The sequence below is a fragment of the Silene latifolia genome, chromosome 10 (assembly GCF_048544455.1).
Source record: "Silene latifolia isolate original U9 population chromosome 10, ASM4854445v1, whole genome shotgun sequence".
Classification (NCBI taxonomy): Eukaryota; Viridiplantae; Streptophyta; class Magnoliopsida; order Caryophyllales; family Caryophyllaceae; genus Silene; species Silene latifolia.
Window position 1 is genome coordinate 160,341,716 of NC_133535.1, and position 20,896 is coordinate 160,362,611.

A 20,896-nucleotide genomic window follows, 5' to 3' on the forward strand; every position below is an offset into this window, starting at 1 on the left:
GATTTTAAGTTGATGGGTTTAAGGTGTGTCGTCTAGCTGGCATCCGAGAATTAATTTTTTATGATTTTACAAAACACATAAACTGGACAATTTATGTGAATTGTCAAACTTGTTTGGTTGACATCCGCTAGGAAGCTAGGTAATTTAAATTATCCATTACAGAGGAATTGGAAATGCAAAATACAATCCACGTGATTTTGGACAAACAAGATGAGGTATACTTAGAGTTGGCTAGTTTGACTCGACCCGATAGAACCTGAGTATTTTTTGGCCCGAAATCGACCTGACACGACCCGATATTCAGTGACCCAACCGAACATGACCCGACCCGATATTAACCCGATTAAATTGATGACCCGATAATTATTAAGCTTAATCTTAATCAAAATAAAAGTGATTTCGTGTTTAGATTAAGACATTTGACTTAATAATGAAGGATAGGCTGACTCGACCAAATACATCATTTAACCTAAAATAACACGACCTGATCCGAACCCGACTCGACCCGGCCTGCAAGATAGGCTGACCTGATCTGATCTGATCTGATCCGACCCGACATGACCAGACCCGACATGGCCCGATCCGACTGACCCGGTTGCCACTTATAAGTACACTACACTATTTTGTATCATATGGAGCTCCATTTTATGCTCTACGGAGCTATTTAGATAACGTTTCCCCCTACTCTGCCGCTTTTGGCGCGTTTTTCTAGCTATGTTGCATGCACATGGTGACATGGGGACTTGGATACCTTGCCACGACTTCAAATTGAAGATCAAGATCAAAAGTTTCAGAAATTATGAAGGAAACTAAGTGCTTCTCAAATTTACTGGAATTTCCTGGATTTCCCATTTTCTTTTGGTATACTCCTTTTCTTTTCTTATCCTCCATTTTTTCTTTTTCTTTTTTTAATTATATTCCGTAATTGTAGTACTGAGATGGGTATGTCTGAATTTTAAATTGCAGTAAAGATGATGAACAACAACTGTGAATTGGGTATTTGTTAGTTTAGCTTAAGATTTTGAATTTCGTTAGTGCATACCAACTGTTCGACGAAATTCCTGTGAAAAAATCATGATGTTTGGGGAAAATGTAGCAGAGATGGATAGGGGTACAGTTGATAGAATTTCGGAACTTCCGGAATTTATACAACATAATATTCTCTCAAACCTCGATACCAAAGAGGCGGGTCGTGCTAGTGTGTTGTCTAAGAGGTGGTATCAAGCTTGGTCTTCTATTCCGGTTTTGGATTTTCGGCTTCAATACTATAAAATGGTATATTGGGATGTTTCAACGCAGTATGGTTTCAATGTTGATGACGATGTGATTCAGAGTTTTCTAGGGTTCATAGATAAGACTATGCAAAGATATGATACTCAGAAGTATAGAATTAGGAAACTTCACCTTGAGCTTCCTACACCGGATAAAAAGATTGAACCTTTGGTTGATAGATGGATTAGGATTGCGGTTCAAAACCTCGTTCAGGAGTTGTCTATTAATACTCTTCTTCATTATACATCGGACTATAGGCTGCCTGAGATTCTGTTTCGTGCAAAATCATTGAATGTTTTGAAATGTCGGGACATTGTGCTGCCATACTATGAGACCATGGAACTTGTATCTCTTGAGTATCTGACTTTAGTTCAGAAAAATGTAGATACGATCCATACGGATATGCTTCAGAGAATTATCTCTTTCTGCCCCTTGGTTGAATTCATTACAACAACTGATCTTGGAAATATTTCACTTCCATGGGAAAGAAAACAATCTAAATTCAAAACGTCTCCGCTTAGAAAGTTTGTTTATGGTCAGTTTAATAGGTTTTCTACATGGCCATTGGACATGAACGTGGTTGCATTGAAGAACTTGAGACAGTTGGAGATTATTAGTGCTACTATAACAGATGATATTGTTTCTGAGCTGTTATATGGGCTTGTAGCGCTGGAAAGCTTAGTATTGGATTCATGCTCATTGCTGGAATGCATTATGATCTCAAGCGTTTCGCTGAAGGAACTTCGTATCAAAAAGGGCTTGGATTTGATGAAGGTTACAATTGACGCTCCAAACTTGATCAAGTTTTGGTACAACTGTGAAGTGAATACCTCTTTGTCGTTGATCAGAGTCTTAGATCATTGTGATGCGCAATTCTCCCCATTGCTACATACTTTGGAGGATTTCATAACCACTGACTGGTTTTTAAAGCTAAAGAAGATCCTTGAAGATTCAAAGTTCTTCCAGTCTCTAGTGATTGATTTGCCTAGCTATCTTGGCGTAAGAACTTGTACCCATTTGATCACTTATTTATTATGTTCAAGTGTCTTGTGTTCATGTGACAAATCGTAGTTGTGTCATGGTCGTGTATTTACGAGTGAATTTCATACAATACCCAGGTTAACTATAGATGAAAATAATGAAGATTGTGTTGGCCTTTATAGATTGATGTCGAAGAGGACCGGCTGAGGACTGCGGTTACTGACCGACCATACAAACTCAGAGAGTTAAAGCTGCACGAGCCATATACTTGGGATGGTAAAGAATCTCCGCTTATGGGCCTAGATGGACTTTTTTGGATTTGCCACCCTGAAGTGCTGTCAATAACAACAAGTTTACAGAATTTTTCTGCTGAGGTATGTTACGGTAGTAGTTATAGTATCGTATGTTTCCTATAGGCTTTTATGGCCTATTAAATTAAATTGACAAGCTTTATTATCATGTATCATATGGGTATGGCGTATAATGCACTACATTAGGGAGGTGATGGGTGATTATTACCCCTTGGTCCTCTCCTAATAACCTCGTCATTACTAACTCGACCTCACCCAATTCGTACATAAACAGACAACACGACTATGTCCCCTCACTTCACCCGACCCAGTTGGCCCTTGATTTTACTTGTCCTAAACTGTAAGAGAATAAACCACTTAAATCAACCTGAATGCCAGTGACGCAGCTACGGGTAGGGCAATCAGGCCATGCCATTATAAATTTGTTCTTGTTTAGATAACAGATGACGTCGTGGTGGACGGTGTATGCTCATGGGGGATAATTATAGAAGTCGCGTGTTCGACTTTGTTTTGTTACATTTTTGCAAATTCGATTTTCTCTTACTTTAGTATTTCAATATTTTGTTTGTATTATTTTTCTTCCTTCAATTTTTTGACTATCACCTTACCGGTAAATTAGATTAAAGTGATTCATTATATAGTTTTCGTAACACTTTTACTTTTGGAGATAAAATTTTAACCAGTTTCATTACTTCATTTATCACTGTGAGCAATCGTTTTTATTTAGTGAACATTTTTATATCAATGAGATCATCGTACGACTGTATTAAGATTTTCTCCCATTTGAAAAAATGACCTTGCCAAAATTTATTGTAATACGGTTTTAAAAGAGACTTGTTATTTATATGTATTTTTTTCCATAATATATAGGCTTATAAAATGACTTTTTAAATAAGTCCAATCTACCCCTGATGCGTCAATGGCTCCCGCAAATTGTGGGTAGGGGGTCGGATGTACGCAAGAACTTTACTCTGTGTTAGCTACATATAGAGACTGCATTTGAATGACCTAGAAGCGAGAATGGTAGGGGGTTCTAATGTAGGGAGCCTAACCCTTGCGTTGACAACATAAAGAGGTTGCATTTGAATAACTCACAACTCACAAGTGAGAATTGTACCGATTGACTGCCACTTCCAAGATAAAATGAAGCGCACCAAACATGCCCTAAATGACCCGGATTCAAATTTGTACAAATTATGTCTGACCCCGGTCGTTGCTAGGTATACTCCGAGCAAAGATCTTCTCCATTTCCTTCTCTCCATTTTTTGTCCATTTCCTCTCACATTACAATATAATATTACACCTCTCTTCTATTGCATTTTTCCTTTATTTATCGATTGAAAACATGGACCGTTAGATCGCCGTGAAATGAAATCTTGACCCTTGATAGGAAATGGACCCTCCATTTCTTTCAGGAAATGGAGAGAATCCTAATTGGTATACTCCCTTATCTCCCTTAAGACCAATACCTCGACAATCCCTTTATTTGAATCGCTTCAACCATTGTGTTCTTAGTTTTATTCAACGACCTTCTACCTTCAAACTCGTGGAATTTTTAGTTGGCCGTCTTGTCTATATGGATTGTATATATATAGGCAAACTGTTACTGGAGTTGAAACTTGAAATAGGCATTCTCCTTGCCTTGCCTTGCCTATTTACAGGGTGATTGTTTTGGTGCAAATGTGCAAATTTTTTTTTTTTTTTTAATCTTGTCATCTAGTTTACGGACTAGATCATCTCCATGGAACTAATCCCATGTTTCCATATTTTGTTTTTTATAGTCGATCTTGGATATCCTGAAGTGCAAAGTACAAAGCTGGAAGCATTCCCTGAAAAGCATTGAAGTTGAAGATATCCATGGCGCAAGCTGTCATCCGTGGGACACTGAGTTCAGGTTTAGACTGTTGTGGCTCTAAGTTTAACACTTTAGCTTATAGAAATCTCAAATACATGTATCTCATAGGAGATCAATATGTGTCCCTTCTGTTCAGTTTGGGCTTCTGCCGAACACACTGTCAACCTTGTTTCATCTTCTTTTTTTAAATGCTCAGTTTATGTCTCGCTACAATGATATTGTATTGGCATATTGGTCGCGATCGTGGTTACGTCAGCGTTTTGACCCGTGGTATTTGGTAAAGACTGAATTCCCAAATTGTGAATAAGATTGCTCATACTATTGCTAAGTCCATAGCATAGTTGGTAATCTTTTCACTCTGACAAAAAAAAAAAAAAGAATTCCCAAATTGTGAGGGTTGAACTGACGTAACCACTTTCTTGTAGCCATGTTGACACGACATAACCTGGGTATGGATACGGGATATGGGTTGGATCTAAGTGTTTGAAGCTCGAACTCAAGTGAACTCGTAGCCAATCACGGTGTAAGAGATTCTTCTCCACTCCACTGAAGACAAGCTTGTTCAGCTCGTTCTTCCTCCTTTCTTTCTACGCTCTTGTGGTGTAAGTGTGGTGTAAGTGCACCTGGCTCGTCTCGTTGGCTCATGGAAGTTGTTAATATTGCTGATGATTTGGACGAAGTTGCTCGTGACCATTCTACCTCAACTTACCAGCTTGTCACCGGTCTAATCTTTTGTCATGAGACGGTGTTAGTTATATTAGATTTATGGTTTGCTTTTCTCTTAGCCATTGTTCAATGTAATATTATTAGAATTGCTCGTGCGATAGCTATGTTTATAGTCTAAGCTAGCAATCTTATTCACTCCAACAAAAAAAAAAAAAAAAAAAAAAAAAAAAAGGTCGGTCTCAGGAGGCCGTGTCAGATAGCCTCACACAATAATTAAATGTCAAATATAGTTAAGAATTGCATTTTCGAAGAGCATATCATCGATTGCGTAAAATTGTAATATCATATTATAGTTTATTTATAATTTTTATATCAAGAAACCAAACTTGAGAAGGGTTTTCCCATTATATTGCATTCAGCAGTTCCTCAAAAGAGTGTGTCCTAACGGTTGATAGAGAATACTTGTTATCAACACTAAACCATAATACTCCCTCCGACCCAGACCAAAGGTAACAGTTACCTAAAATGGACGAACCATACCAAAGGTAACATACTATAAATGGCATATTTTTGGACAATATAATCCTTATACCCTCCTCATATTTACACAAATGCCATCATGTGGCCCACCCACTAACTCCTTATTTAACTCACCTAAACCCATTTAATAATACCCACTACCCATGTGGCCCACTCACCAATCTTTCCATCTTTGCCCCTTCTTTTTACCTCTTTTCTTAAATAACCCATTTTTCACCATGTTACCTTTCGTCTGGGTCGGAGGGAGTATAATAAAGCCACGAGTCTAAGAAACGGCTAAAGTTATGACGTGGACACATTGGCCCTAAATAATCCCCTCTATACTAAACCCGCCTAAAACATGTTTCCTAGAATAGAGTTTTGTATTTGTAGCATATACTATAGGTATTTACACGACGGGTTATAAATGAGCATAATCGTTTAAATTTGAATATTTATAACATTCAATACTTTACATCTGCATAAATTTATTTCCGGAAGATAAAAAATTTATTTATTTTTTTTCTTAAGAACTTTATGATAAAAATTCATTGATTATTTATGATAAAAAGTTGTCGCTAAAAAAATATATTATTAGTAAATACTTATAAAATAATGTCATTAATTTCTAGGTAAAAAAATTCAAAAAAACACCCATTTTATGCCTTCTTATATTTTTTTTTTTATTTCTTAAATCAAAATACAATGATAAGAAACATAAAAAATAGATAATTGTCAATTTAAATTTCACAAATAATACGCTGAAAAGTAACACTCTATAAATACGGGTCTATACTAGTTTGAAACCAACCTCATACAAACCTTGCTTCGCCAGAAAATTCTCATTGCATAAACTTATTTTCACCAAAAAATGATTTCGAAACATGCACTCTCTGATTAACCCACAAATTATTTAAGAAACCAATTTAATTGAGGGTAGTTTCCGTTCAACATCAATGATCAATTATTCTGGACTTTCCCGTGAATCGTTTGGTATAATTCTTGCGTTTTTTTATTTTTGATTTGATTGATTATGTTGCATAACTGTATTATATAGCAATTGTTTGCTGGGTAATTCTGAATTATTTGAATTTGTAGTAGTAAATATATTAACTAGAACTGCAAATTGGGTATTTATTAGATTACTTAAAAAATTAAGAATTTAGATAGTGCACTCCACCTGTTTGACGAAATTCCTCTTAGAAAATCACGATGTTTGGGGAAATTGTAGCAAAAATTCAAAGTGGTACAGTTGATAGAATTTCAGAGCTTAAGGAATTTGCTTTTTTATCATGTTTTTTGTCCCTTTTCTCTGATTTACAGTTTACTTGTGCAATCGTTATGTGATGGTTTCAAAGGATTATTCTTGTTAGCCGACCACAAATCATTTTGGGATTAAGGCTTTGTTGTTGTTGATGATTACTTCATTTATTGTCAATTGAATTGTGGAAATTTGGTTCATTGTCAATCATAGTTAGGACACAAAATCTCATTGAAGACAGCGATATCCATCACAAACTTGTGACGGGTACCATTTCCTCTCACAAAATACCCATGAGGGGTGAGTGGGAAAGCACATGAGGGGTGCCCCACCTTGTCCCCTCTCCCTTTTTGTGAGAGGTCACAAGCTTGTGACGGAATTAGCCCGTCACAAGCAAGACGCTTTGTAGTTAGGAATGGTGAAGGCATATCGCTTAGTTAACTTACATGGCATTTTGCTAAATGCACAGGCTAGGATGGGTTTTCTTCATTGACACCGCTTGATTTCTTGACAGGCTATATAGTATAATTAAGCTGTATGGACGGTGGAGCATGATTATGTCAATGATAGAGCAACTCTTACTAAGATCTTTGAAGCATTGCAAAACCTTTTCACAGGTCCATCAAACTCACGCGTATGGTATTACCACCGGTGTTCTCAGTCCGCGCAACTGTTTTCTCCTCTCTAACATTCTATCCACAGTTGCACAGCTTTCTGCAGTGACGAATGTCACAGCTTCCTCTGATGTTTTAAATTATGCCCTCTCAGTGTTCAATCACATTAACTCACCGACTTCTTTCAGCTACAATACGATGATGCGAGTCCAGATACTCTTGTCCTCTCCTGCATCAGCCATATGCTTGTTTACTCAAATGCGTCGTGTTTCCATTCCTCCTGATTTCCATACGTACCCATTTGCCATTAAAGCCTCCGGGCTTCTCCACGCGCCTTTGATTGCTGCCACCCTTCACTCAGAAATCTTGAAGTTTGGATTCATTTCTGATATATATGTTCTCAATTCCATAGTTCATGTATATGCTAAATTGAACTGCCTTAGTGATGCTAGCTCATTATTTGCGTGTAGCTACCATAAAGATGTTGTATCCTACAATGCAATGATTGATGGTTTTGTAAAGGCTGGAAACTTTGAACAAGCACGTGCACTTTTCGATAAAATGACAATTCGTGATGAAGTGTCTTGGGGTACGCTAATTGCGGGCTATGCCCGCATGAACTTTTGTCAAGAGGCCATTGACCTCTTTAATAGTTTACTTCATTCTTCCTGCAGCTCTAGCCCTGACAATGTTTCATTAGTTTCTGTTCTTTCTGCCTGCGCAAAACTTGGTGATCTAGAGCAAGGCAGAGAGATCCATAATTACATACTCCAGAACAAGATTAGACTGGATTCGTTCCTGTCAACCGGTTTGGTGGACTTTTATGCCAAATCTGGCTGCATTGAAATTGCGATAAATATATTTGAATCGAGCTCTTCAAAAAATTTGTTTACATGGAATGCATTATTAGTGGGCCTTGCTATGAATGGCCAGGGTAAAGTATGCTTGGAGTATTTTTTCAGGATGATGAAAGATGGAATTCAACCTGATGGAGTGAGCTTCTTAGGTGTCCTGGTTGGGTGCAGTCATGCTGGTCTAGTTTCTGAAGCTCGTAAGCTTTTCCAAGATATGGAAGCTATGTATGGAGTTCGTAAAGAGCTAAAACACTATGGCTGCATGGCTGATTTGTATGGACGTGCTGGTTTAATTCGGGAAGCATTACAGATGATTGAACAAATGCCAATTCAGGGCGATATCTATACATGGGGAGGTTTGCTTGCTGGCTGCAGAAAACATGGGATTATCGATGTTGCTGAGGATGTTGCCAAGCGTGTAAAGAAGTTGTGTCCTGACGATGGTGGGGTTTATTCTGTGATGGTTGACATGTATGCTAATTCTGACTTATGGGATAATGTGCTCCAGACACGGCATTTGATAAAGACTAAAAGGGTGAAAAAGAATGCTGCCTGCAGTCTGATTAAACTAAATGGTACAACTCATGAGTTCATAGCCGGGGACAGTTTGCATCCTCGTACTGATGATATACATTTGGTTCTGAGTGGGATACAAAATCATCAATTTGGAACTTGATGGTTAACATTTCATTATATATATGGTCCAAATCATCAAATGGCTCATATCATCTGAATGAGATCCATGATCCTGTGCTTTTGTCTTGAAATATCAGTTGTTGTGACTTGCGATGTGTATGCTCCATGATACTTGGTCTGCTCTTGCTACAATACAGCTGGTTATATGTACTCGGCTACAAAGGAGCGAACTGGAGAATATTGCAACATATTTAAAGAACTGGGAGCTGGATTCTTCCTTTACTGAATACTGTTCATAATGAAGGTATCCTCTACCTGATGGTCACTTTCACCATTTTGTCTCCCCTTCCTCCACTCCCCTATCCGTTCTCTGAGTCCAAAGTTTGTTACAGAACTCAAACCTGGCATGATATAATTAAAATTTAGAACCATGGTTTTAAATATCAGCTGCGACATTTGTGCTAATTCTGATGTATCATGTATGGGATAATAGTCCACCGAAGTTATAAGCTCATAAGTTACCCTCACTTGTCTAATCTGTTTCAAAGAAACTTGTTGTGTGTGAATTGTGCATTATCAATTATTCTGTCTACATAGGCTGCAGGAACCAAAAATATCGGTCTTTGTTTCCTATGTTTTTTATGAAGTTGCACTGTTATTCTCTAACCTCTATAAAACAAACTCGCCAGATCAGTTTACTCAAACATCTTACTTGATTTGGCAGCTTCAAACACCTAATTTCTGCAACTCTCACTCTTAGCTATTACTCTTGGATCAGCGGTTTTCATTTTGTCTATGGTGTGAAGTTCACTGTTTCCATCTCAGGTTAATTGTCATATAACTTTCTAGGACTTTTTGGTATTATTCCATTATTCTTTCAATCCTCGATACCAGAGAGGCGGGTCGTGCTAGTGTATTGTCTAAGAGGTGGTATCAAGCTTGGTCTTCCATTCCGGTTTTGGATTTTCGGACTCAACACTATGAGACGGAGTATAAGTATTGTTATGCATTGATGTTTGGTTACAGTGATTATCTTGATGAAGTTCAAGGTTTTCTTGGGTTCATAGATAGGACTATGCTAAGATACGATACTCAGCAGTACAGAATAAAGAAACTTTATCTTGAGCTTCCTATGGCGAATGAAAATACCGAACTCTCGTTTGATAAATGGATAAGGATTGCAGTGCAAAACCAAGTCGAGGAGTTACTTATTGAAACTAAAGATTGCTTATGCTCCTATAACAGATGATATTGTTTCGGAGCTGGCATATGATCTCGAGCATTTCGCTGAAGGAACTTCGAATCAGAAGTGGATTAGACTTGGTGAAGGTTACAATTAACGCTCCTAACTTGATCGAGTTTTGGTACAACTGTGAAGTGGAGACCTCTTTGTCATTGATCAGAAAGTCAGATCATTGTAATGGGCAATTCTCTAATGGGCAATTCTCCCCATCGGTGAGAAGTACGACGGAATCTGTGACCACTGATTGGTTTGTCAAAATAAAGAAGATTCTTCAAGATTTAAACTTCTTCCAGTCTCTAGTGATTCAGTTGCCTAACTCTATGTTCAAAAACTGTCTTGAGGTATGAACTTGTACCTATTTGATGACTTGTGTCCCACATGACAAATCGTAGTTGTGTCGTGGTCGTGAATTTACGAGTAATGAAGATTATGTTGGCATCTACAGGTTGTGGCAGAGGAGGACGAGCTGAGGAATGTGGTTACTAACCCACCATACAAACTCAGAGAGTTAAAGCTGCACGGAACACGTGATTGGCATCGTGTTGAATCTCCGCTTAGGGCCCTAAATGGACTTTTTTGGATTTGCCACCCTGATGTGATGTTAATATCAACAAGTTTAGAGGAATTTTCTGCTGAGGTATGCTATGGCCTATGGTAGTAGTAATAATAGTATGTTATGTTTGGTTATATGTTGTTACGGCCTATTAATTTAAAACGACAAGTTTTATTATCGTGTATATGGAGTATGGTCTTATAGGTGCAGCCGTGGAGGTGTTGAGCGACTATTACCCCTCTCCTAATAACCTCGTCAAAACTGACTTGACCTCACTCGTTGACCAGTTCGCCCGTTGTTTTACTTGTTCTAAATCGACAAGTTTTATTACTTGTACTTTGTAAAATGACTTTTTCGGAGTGGATAATCTCTCTGGAACTGAACTAATCCCATGTTTGCACATTTTGTTCTTGTAGACGATCTTGGATATCCAGAAGTGCAAAGTATATTGCTGGAAGCATCCCCTGAAAAGTGAAAAGCATTGAACTTGAAGGTATCGATCGCTCAAGATTACTCTCGTATCCATGGTACATTGAGTACAGGTTTAGACTGTCGTGGCTCGAAGTTTAGGTTATAAAAATCTTAAATGCATGTCTCTAGTATGAGATCTATGTCTCCCTTCAACTGTTAAGTCTGGGCTTCTGTCGGACACTTCGTCAACCATGTTTCAACTTTCTGTTGAATGTTCGCTTTACGTCTTTCTACCATGACATTGAATCATTGTTCTGGCTGTGATAAGAGTCTCTGTATTCTCATAAATCACAGGACTTGCAAATGGAAGCGCAGTAACTGCAAATTCCATTCCCGGATACATCCGGCCTCCATCAACAAGGCCAAGATCAAAATCAATGACCAAGTCTAACTTTTGAAGTAGCATATTTGGATATGGAAGGCAAAGCACATAAGTTCAGGTTCAACATGGTAAATTGATACCGAGTTTAAAAGACAACAAAGCCACGATCCATAGCTCGTTCCAAAGAAACATTGAGACTATTAACAATCTCAGGAATACTATCCACACATTGGGACACCTTATGACCGATTCTTCACAGCGAACACAATATTTAAAAACTTCTTCATACTTGAATTGAATCCACAGGAGTTTACCGTTAGTGCATGCAAGAAAGAACCCGGGATTAAAGGGTTCACCCAGACGTCGGGTTAAGTTTTGGAAGAGCTGAAATGATAATCTTCATTTCTTAAAATGTTGTCCAAAGATCTGAAATTTATTTCATCTTTGAACTTTTGGATTTTATCTTTTCATGATTTTTATCATGAATTTCTGCCTATTTCTTTCTTACTTTTTTATTGGTTCCTATCAGAATTGGTTTTTCCCATATTTTTTATTTTGTTTTTTCTTGGGCTTTTGAAGTTTCCAGACTTCCTCTTAAGCAAGTTCAATGGTTTAACTTAGGGACTTATTTGCAATTTCTTAAAATTACAAGCTAGTAGTTAAACCATTGGAGATAGCCATATAGGATGGCTTAAGTTAGCAACTAACTTCATTAAGCTAGTAGCTTGAAATGGCCCACAACTAAACAACCACCAATAGGAAAATTAGTTTCATAAATTAAGTTCCATCAAGCTAGTATATAAGTTAGCTAAACCATTGGAAGAGTTTGCTAGTTTAAGATGGTAATAACTTCGTCATATAAGAGCATCTCCAATGGTTGAGAAAAAAAGACTTGTTTGCAATTTTAAGAAATTGCAAGTTAGTAGCTCAACTATTGAAGTAGTCCAAATAGATTAGCCGTGCTCAAAAAAATTTGAGCAAGTAGCTCCATGGAGCTACTTGCTTAAATGGACCCACAAAAAGAACATGGCCAATAGGAAAATAGTGGTCTCATTTATATTGTTTTAATTTTATATTTAGAAATTTGAAATTGAATAAAAAAATAGGAGAGTGTGTTAGGTGGGTCACATCAAGCTAGTAGGAAATCGACTTCACCGTTGGAGTAAGTAGTAGCTTGAAATGATTGTAGCTCAAAAAATGATGTGGTAAAAGCAAGCTAGTACCAACTAGCTTACCATTGTAGATACTCTAATGTGGCATTGGTAAGCTAGTAGCCATTGGACCTGCTTTTATGAGATTTTTCATTGCCCTCCTTTCTCTTTGATGTATAATGATTTCTTGGTGTAAATTATAAGTTTCGACTTATTTTATCGCTCACATCTGTTGGAATGTTATATGTTGATTTCGATTAACCTAATTTCCTTTCCTAATAAAAAAAAATAATAAGATGACAAAAAAATCCAAATAAAAACGGGACCAATTAAATACGGGTGTAAAAAAAGTGGTCAGGAATCGTTTGATTCACCATGAGAAAATAGAATCCCCGGGAAGATTAAATTCATGTGAAGTTGAAAATCATGTGAATTGTAGAAATCTTGTTTGGTTGGATGTGAGAACTTGAATTCATGCGGGAACTCCCATTTACCTAGGGGGGCTAAGTAAGTGACTTCCTACATTATGTAGGAATTGGACTTTATAGAAAGTTCTAATTCCCATAAATTGGGCAACCAAACAAACCTACGTTGAGCTACTTCCCATGATTTTCCAATTCCTATGAATTTGGAAGGCAGCCAAACAACCCCTATATATATTTAAAGTAAATTCAATTAAAAAAGTTTGACGGACCATAACCCTTGTCCCGAGTTATATAAGGCTTTTTTTTCAAATTGAATGTCAAGATCAACTTGGAAGATCAAAAGTTCCAGAAATTATTAATGACTTTCTAGAGAATCATCTCGATGGATTCACATCCTTGTGGTATTTATCTCATTCTTATCTTCCATCAATTTTATTTGATCAACTAAAAATCTGGAATTTAGACAGTGCACTCCACCTGTTCGACGAAATACCTGTAAAAAAATCATCATGTTTGGGGAAAATGTAGCATAGATGGAACACAAATGGGTACAATTGATAGAATTTCGGAACTTCCGGTATTTATACTACATAATATTCTCTCAAACCTCGATACTAAAGAGGCGGGTCGTGTTAGCGTATTGTCTAAGAGGTGGTATGACGCTTGGTCATCCGTTCCTGTTTTGAATTTTCAGCATGAATACTATCGGAAGAAATCTAGGTTTGATTCAATGAGGAATTATTTCAGGGTTGATAAAAATGCGATTCCGAGATTTTTGAAGTTCATAGATAGGACTATGCATAGATATGATACTCATAAGTATAGAATAAGAAAATTTAACCTTGAGCTTCCTATAACGGATAAAAAGATTCAACCTTTGGTTGATAAATGGATAAAGATTGCGGTGCAAAATCAAGTCGAGGAGTTATGTATCAATGGTAGTGATCCTCGTTACTCATATACGCTGCCAGAGATTCTATTTCGTGCAAAATCATTGAAAGTTTTGAAATGTTCGCACGTTGTGCTGCCATATTATGAGACCATGGAACTTATATCTCTTGAGTATCTGGATCTGAGTTTATTCCAGGATGTAGCTACTGTTGATACGGATATGCTTCAGAGAATTATCGCTTTCTGCCCCTTGGTTGAATTCAATACATTAACGGGCTTTAAATTTATTCTTCTTTCATGGAAAAGAAAACTGAACAAGGAAGACGATGTTTTTGGTAGATTCAAAGCATCCTCGCTTAGAAAGTTTACTTATCATGTATTTAATAAGGTTGTTGAGCGGCCATTGGACATGAAACTGGTTGCATTGAAGAACTTGAGAAAGGTGGAGATTAGTAGTGCTTCTATAACAGATGATATTGTTTCCGAGCTGGTATCTGGGCTTGTAGCTTTAGAAAGTTTAGTATTGAGTTCATGCGTATTGCTGAAATGCATTATGATCTCGAGCATTTCGCTCAAGGAACTTCGAATCAGAAGTGGCTTAAACTTGGTGAAGGTTACAATTGACGCTCCTAACTTGATCGAGTTTTGGTACAAATGTGAAATGGAGACCTCTTTGTCAGTGATCAGAAAGTCAGATCATTGTAATGGGCAATTCTGGCCATCGGTGAGACTGACGACGAAATCCGTAACCACTGATTGGTTTGTTAAAATAAAGAAGATTCTTCAAGATTCAAACTTCTTCCAGTCTCTAGTGATTCAGTTGTTGCCTAACTCTATGTTCAAAAACTGTCTTGAGGTATGAACTTGAACGGTTGTACCTATTTGATGACTTTGTTTAGGTGTGTAAACAAGCCGAATCGAGCCGAGCTCGAGCTTACCTATGATCGAGCTCGGCTCATATGGTAAAAATCGAGTTCGAGCCCGAACCTGAGCTCTTGAAATAAAGGCTCGGGATCGGCTCATATAATATTTTACGAGCCCAAACCCGAGCCCGAACTTTGTTTGGGTACCATTTTTTCGAGCATTATTTTAATTATAACGTAATTTTTGATTTAAAAATTCAAATTCAAACGAGAATATTATCTTTTTGTTAGCTTATAATAACAATTATTATGTAATTTTATGTTATAAACTAATATTTTAATTTATTTATTTTAAAATTGATACAATTTAAGTAAATATATTAAAAAAATTAAGTAATTTTAAAAATAAGGAGCTCAAACGAGCTCCCGAGCCGAGCCTTAGTGTGCTCGAGCTCGGCTCGGTTTGGGCTCAGTTTAGTTCGAGCCTGATCTCGAGCCGAGCTTTGACCAAGCCGATCCCGAGAGCTTGTCGAGCAGGCCCAGTTCATTTACATCCCTAACTTTGTTATTATGTTCAAATGTGTTGTGTCCACATGACAAATCATAGTTATGTTGTAGTCGGAATTTTTTGGGTAATGGGGGTTATTTAGCAAATTAATTAGATTTCTGGGGATTATTTTAAACTATTTTGGTTGAATGGGTCCACGTCATCAGTTTATTCATCTTTTTTCAGTTTTTAGGTGAAGCCAGTATCACTTCTCAAATGCTACTGTTAAGTTTAAAAAAAATAAAAATGCATGAAGCCGCCTATATTCTTAGTGGTTTGCATGCTTTGACATTACACCAACTAAAAGAAATGATAATTTAAGCTCGGTAAAAGGATAAGCCGCTAGAGACCTTAGCGGCTTTACTATTTTAGTACCAAAAAGTTGCAAATACACATTACACCAACTGGAAAGTGGTAGAGATATAGCAGCTTTACCCAAAAACTGGAAAAAAAAAAAAAAAAAAAAGTGATGACGTGGACCCATTGGCCAAATAGTTTGAAATGTACCCTAAATCCCTAATTAATTTGCTAAATAACTCCCATTATCAAAAAAATCTCGTAGTTGTGTATTTACGAGTGAGGGTCATACAATCATACCTAATGTAACTATATATCGATCATCGATGAAATTAATGAAGATTATGTTGGCATTTACAGGTTGTGGCAGAGGAGGACCAGCTGAGGAGGAATGTGGTTACTAACCCACCATACAAACTCAGAGAGTTAAAGCTGCACGGAACACGGGATTGGTATCGTGTTGAATCTCCGCTTACGGCCCTAAATGGACTTTTTTGGATTTGCCACCCTGATGTGCTGTCAATATTGACAAGTTTAGAGGAATTTTCTGATGAGGTATGCTATGGCCTATTAATTTAAATCGACAAGTTTTATTATCGTGTATATGGAGTATGGTCGTATAGGTGCAGCCGTGGAGGTGTTGAGCAATTATTACCCCTCTCCTAATAACCTCGTCAAAACTGACTTGACCTCACTCGTTGACCAGTTCGCCCTTTGTTTTACTTGTTCTAAATCGACAAGTTTTATTACTTGTACTTTGTAAAATGACTTTTTCGAAGTGGGTAATCTCTCTGGAACTAAACTAATCCCATGTTTGCACATTTTGTTCTTGTAGACGATCTTATTGGAAATCCTGAAGTGCAAAGTACAATGCTGGAAGCATCCCCTGAAAAGCATTGAACTTGAAGGTATCGATCGCTCAAAATTACTCTCGTGTCCAGGGTACATTGACTACAGGTTTAGCATTGAGTACAGGTTTAGACTGTCGTGGTTCGAAGTTTAGGTTATAAAAATCTTAAATGCATGTCTCTAGTATGAGATCTATGTCTCCCTTCAACTGTTAAGTTTCGGCTTGGCTTCTGTTGGACACTTCGTCAACCATGTTTCAACTATCTTGGGTTGAATGTTCGCTTTACGTCTTTCTACCATGACATTGTATCATTGTTCTCGTATCAACTGAATGTTCGCTTTACGTCTTTCTATCTTGTGTTGAATGTTCTGGTATGTGGTAAAGAGTTGTGTTGATCGGACTTGGTTAGAAGTATCCGACATGTGTGGGTGTCAAAGTGTCGTATTCAGCTATTATATGAAAAAAAACATATTATTGGTCCGAAATGAAATGTCCGGGTGTCCTACCCATGTCCAAGCTCACATGAGCCCAGCTTTGATCGAGATTTGACCGAGCTGAGGTCCAGATGCTCGCGAGTTGTCTTCTGTCATTATCACCCCTAATTGTGATGGTCGAACTCGCTTAGTGTCACGGTCCGGGACTTTGAGCTGGATCGTGGCGCGCACCCTTGTCTAACACGCGACAGGAATGCAAGCGAGAGCGTCAAGCAGTAGTGTTTGTCAAGCACTAGGCATTCGTAATCGGTCTTGGGTGTGTGAGTCGGGATCCTAGTGTCGATCCCACAAACACAGCTTGTTAGAAAAGTGAAGGCAAAGAGTCGTTCACAACAAAGTAACAACAAGCAATACGAAGGCACAAGGTAGGAATCAGATTTTCATTCACTAGTACTCCCTAAAGAGGGAAATTTGATATTTACATCCTGGTAGCAGGAGACATTGAAATTACAAAACTAGTGTAGAATAGCGATATACCTATTTATGGAAAGAAAAGTTATGCTAATTATGCTAAACTAGGAAAGTAATTACTAAAAATATACAAGGGAAATGAAATTACATAAGCATAAATAAATCTAAGGGTTCGAAGTGTAAGAACCGCGCGCGCAATTTTTAAGGATTGTGCGCTACAACTGCGGCTCATTACACTTAGCCACCTCATTGTCTCATTGTAGGCATGCCGAGATGGCATAATAACCTGGGTGAAGATATGGGATATGGGTTGGATCTGGCATGTTTACAGCTCGGACTCGAGTATGCCTAAATGACCCGAACCAAACTAACCTGACTCTTATCCACCACAAAGATTTGCCTTGTCTACATGCAGGTATGCCATTTGAATTGAGAGCGTTGCATGATCTTGGCTAAGGTCATAATATCCAACTATAACGATGCAGGTTTTAGGAATCTAGCCGATAAGAACAGAGATGCAATCGGAAGAGGACACGTTTATCTTCATCATAGTATTTGTCCCGGGACGTATGAGTAATGTCATAACGTAAAATTGAAAAAATTCGAAATTTTAACTAAAAACTTGGATGTTTTCATACTCAACGGGGACGAACGAGTAATGTCATAACGTAAATTTAAAAAAAGTTCGAAATTTTAAATAAAAAATTTAGACGTTTTAATTTTCAGCTAGGGCGAGTTCCCCTACTAGCCCCATCGCTCCACCGCCGATACTGTGTCGAGAATCAAGATTATGGTTTATCGTTTATATGTCAAATTTACTTACAAATTGCATTTTTCAACATATCCGTATTTAAAATCCTGATTTGACACTGGAATCTTGACGTTTGTTTAAATTTAGCAAAGTCGTTTGAATTGGTCCCGTTTAAAATTCCATATAAATGCATTAGCAATTAAAAGTACTTTATTATCTTGTTAAATTATTTATTTGCACCAAAAAATCTTGTTAAATTATTTATGCTTCTTTATTATCTTGGGGGAATATTTGTGGAATTCAACTCTTACACTCTCTCTCTAAAAACACCTCACTTCAAACCAAAACAACAAAAACCCTAATTTTTGATTGAGCCGCCGCCACCCCCAACCACACACATCCTCCCGTGCTCCCACTCCTCTATCGCCGGAAATGGGTTCCTCCTTGAACCTATTTCCGGCGATACGCCTCCACTGAGTTCCGATCTGAGCTTGCTTTCACTCCTCCCTATGGTGTCGGTTTGTGTGTCCGTCTTGTTCGTCCGGTAGACCGGTTTTGGTGTGGTTGCGCTGAGGTCGTTCCGTTCCTCCGTTTTCCTGTCCTGTCGTCGAAGGATATGCTGGCCAATCAAGGTTTCGCCCCTTTCACTGTCCTTGTATGTTCCCGTTTTCTTATGGGCCGGGTTTGGTCTGTCACGATGGGTGTGGATTAATCGTTGTCTGGTCGTGGTCTGGTCGTCTTTTTGGTGTTCTCTTGGTCTCTGGTGGTGGTCTTGGGACGTTCTTGGTGTTTCCCCCTTCCCCTCGCCCCTTTCCCCACTGGTCGTCCCTTGTCCTGGTTCGGGTTGTCGGGTTTTTGTTGTTGGCTGGATTAGTTTTGTAGCATGTAGCCGATGGTCCTGGGGTTCGTTGTGGAATTTGGAGTCTCAGCTTCTTTTTCGGGGTTCGTGTTTTGTTGGGTCTGCCGGACTGTTCTTTGATGGCCTGTGGGATTCGTTTTTTTGGAGTAAAGTTGTGGGTGTTAGTCGGAGGAGGCTTGTTTGGTCGGGTGGAGTTCGGTCCTTTGGTTGTGTTGTTGGTTGGGTCGGTTGCGGTGGTGTCTCCTTTGTCTAATGTGTTTCGTCTTAATGTGTTTTTTGCTTTTTCAAATAATAAGCTCTTGTTGGTCTGGGGTGTCCTGTCCCCTTACCAACGGGTTAATTAGGGTGAATGGTATTTTGCATCGGGTTTGTGTTGAGCCCAACTCACTTCGGTCTTTTGAGTTGGTTGTGGTTAGGGGGATGTTCAAGTGGTTTCTCCCTTTGTTATCTATCTTTTTACTCGAATTTCTTGGCTACGAGATCCTGGTCAACGAGGGGTGTGGTTCAAAGTGTAGGAGTTTGCTCTCCTTTGGAGACAGATTTTTGTGGTCTGTTTTCCGCCTTTTCTTTCTACGTCCCTGGGGCGTAAGTGCACTTTGTTCTCTTTCGTTGGGTCAAGGGGCTCGTTGGTTTCCAGATGATGTATATCACAGCCGAGGAGATGAATCTCCGAGACACTCTTTTAGGTCTTGTTGCAGGTATTTCTCTGAAGTTGTATCGTTTAAGACGAGTAAAAATGAGGTTGTGGAGGCTCGTTGGTTTTATGAGGAAGATTTTCAAAGCCAAGGAGATGAATCTCCGAGACCCTTTTTTGGGTCTTGTTGCAGGTATTTTTCCGAAGCTCCATCGATCAAGACAAACAAGCATGGGTGTTTTCCTTTGGCCAGCGCTGCTCATCCTTTTGAGAATGTGGTAGATATTGTTTTTGAAGAGCGTGTTCAGAACAAAATTCACCGGAAATCGTATAAACAGATCCACGGGTCAGATAAAGCGGCCACACAAAATTTGAACACCAACGGAAGTCATTTGGGGGTGCCGGTGTGCTAGAAACCAGCATTCGCCGAACCTCAGATTATCGTGAAAAATGTGTTAAAGCTCGTTATTTGAGGCTGAAATCGAACAGGTTAATTCCTGAAATGAGCTCGGACGCGTGATTGAAAAACAGGGAGAAAAAGAAACAGGGTCCGGTACGACCTTCCGAACGGCTGAAATTGAAGTGTATAATACACGGTTTTTCGGGATTCCGGGATCCCGGAACAAAGTTCTCCGAAAATCACATAGAAAGTTCATCGGGTCAGATAAAGCGGCCACGCAAAATTTGAGCACCAACGGAAGTCATTTGGGGTGCCGGTGTGCCAGAAACCAACATTCGCCCGAACCTCGGATTATCGTGAAAAATGTGTTAAATCTCGTTATTTGAGGCTGAAATCGAACAGGTTAATTCCTGAAATGAGCTCGGACGCGTGATTGAAAAACAGGGAGAAAAAAAAACAGGGTCCGGTACGACCTTCCGTACGGCTGAAATTTAAGTGTAATAATACACGGTTTTTCGGGATTCCGGGGTCCCGGAACAAAATTCACCGGAAATCGCATAAAAAGTTCTACGGGTCAGATAAAGCGGCCACGCAAAATTTGAGCACCAACGAAAGTCGCCATCAACACGATGTTAACCGATGCAATTCTTACCATGCTTTAGCTTATGTTTGTACTAGTTCTCTAGTGTTTTATGTTGTAGCTTATAGGTACGGTTTAGTGAACCGTACCACTAGAATGTAAAACTCTTTCTTTACCGCTGTCAA

At 38.5% G+C, this 20,896-nt stretch overlaps 2 protein-coding genes across 7 annotated transcripts; both read left to right on the forward strand.

The window, feature by feature from the left end:
* Positions 1-714: 714 nt before the first annotated feature.
* LOC141606708 (uncharacterized) lies at positions 715-5,306 on the forward strand. Its single transcript, XM_074425955.1, has 4 exons — positions 715-861; positions 967-2,271; positions 2,436-2,627; positions 4,346-5,306. The coding sequence occupies exons 2-4, from the start codon at positions 1,075-1,077 to the stop codon at positions 4,478-4,480; spliced, it is 1,524 nt and encodes a 507-aa protein (XP_074282056.1). The 5' UTR covers positions 715-861; positions 967-1,074; the 3' UTR covers positions 4,481-5,306.
* Positions 5,307-6,355: 1,049 nt separating this feature from the next.
* LOC141606709 (pentatricopeptide repeat-containing protein At5g61800-like) lies at positions 6,356-16,932 on the forward strand. 6 transcript variants are annotated; one of them, XR_012526787.1, is made up of 6 exons: positions 6,356-6,597; positions 7,380-9,273; positions 9,694-10,553; positions 10,658-10,849; positions 11,182-11,258; positions 11,531-12,065. XR_012526787.1 is itself a non-coding variant. In XM_074425957.1 (3 exons), the coding sequence occupies exons 1-3, from the start codon at positions 13,679-13,681 to the stop codon at positions 16,733-16,735; spliced, it is 1,566 nt and encodes a 521-aa protein (XP_074282058.1). In that variant the 5' UTR covers positions 13,302-13,678; the 3' UTR covers positions 16,736-16,932. The 6 variants fall into 6 exon arrangements, 2 of the variants coding, with proteins under 2 accessions (XP_074282057.1, XP_074282058.1); XR_012526788.1 differs by having other exon boundaries at positions 9,795-10,553; XR_012526789.1 differs by having other exon boundaries at positions 10,215-10,553.
* The last annotated feature ends 3,964 nt before the right edge of the window (positions 16,933-20,896 follow it).

What these genes read in the sequence shown, in the direction of transcription:
- LOC141606708 (XM_074425955.1), top strand. Translation starts at nt 1,075, where the DNA reads ATGATGTTTGGGGAAAATGTAGCAGAGATGGATAGGGGTACAGTTGAT. An exon ending in ATTTGCCTAGCTATCTTGGC is followed by an intron (nt 2,272 to 2,435) that starts GTAAGAACTTGT and finishes TGGCCTTTATAG; the next exon opens with ATTGATGTCGAAGAGGACCG. An exon ending in TACAGAATTTTTCTGCTGAG is followed by an intron (nt 2,628 to 4,345) that starts GTATGTTACGGT and finishes TGTTTTTTATAG; the next exon opens with TCGATCTTGGATATCCTGAA.
- LOC141606709 (XM_074425956.1), top strand. Translation starts at nt 7,417, where the DNA reads ATGATTATGTCAATGATAGAGCAACTCTTACTAAGATCTTTGAAGCAT.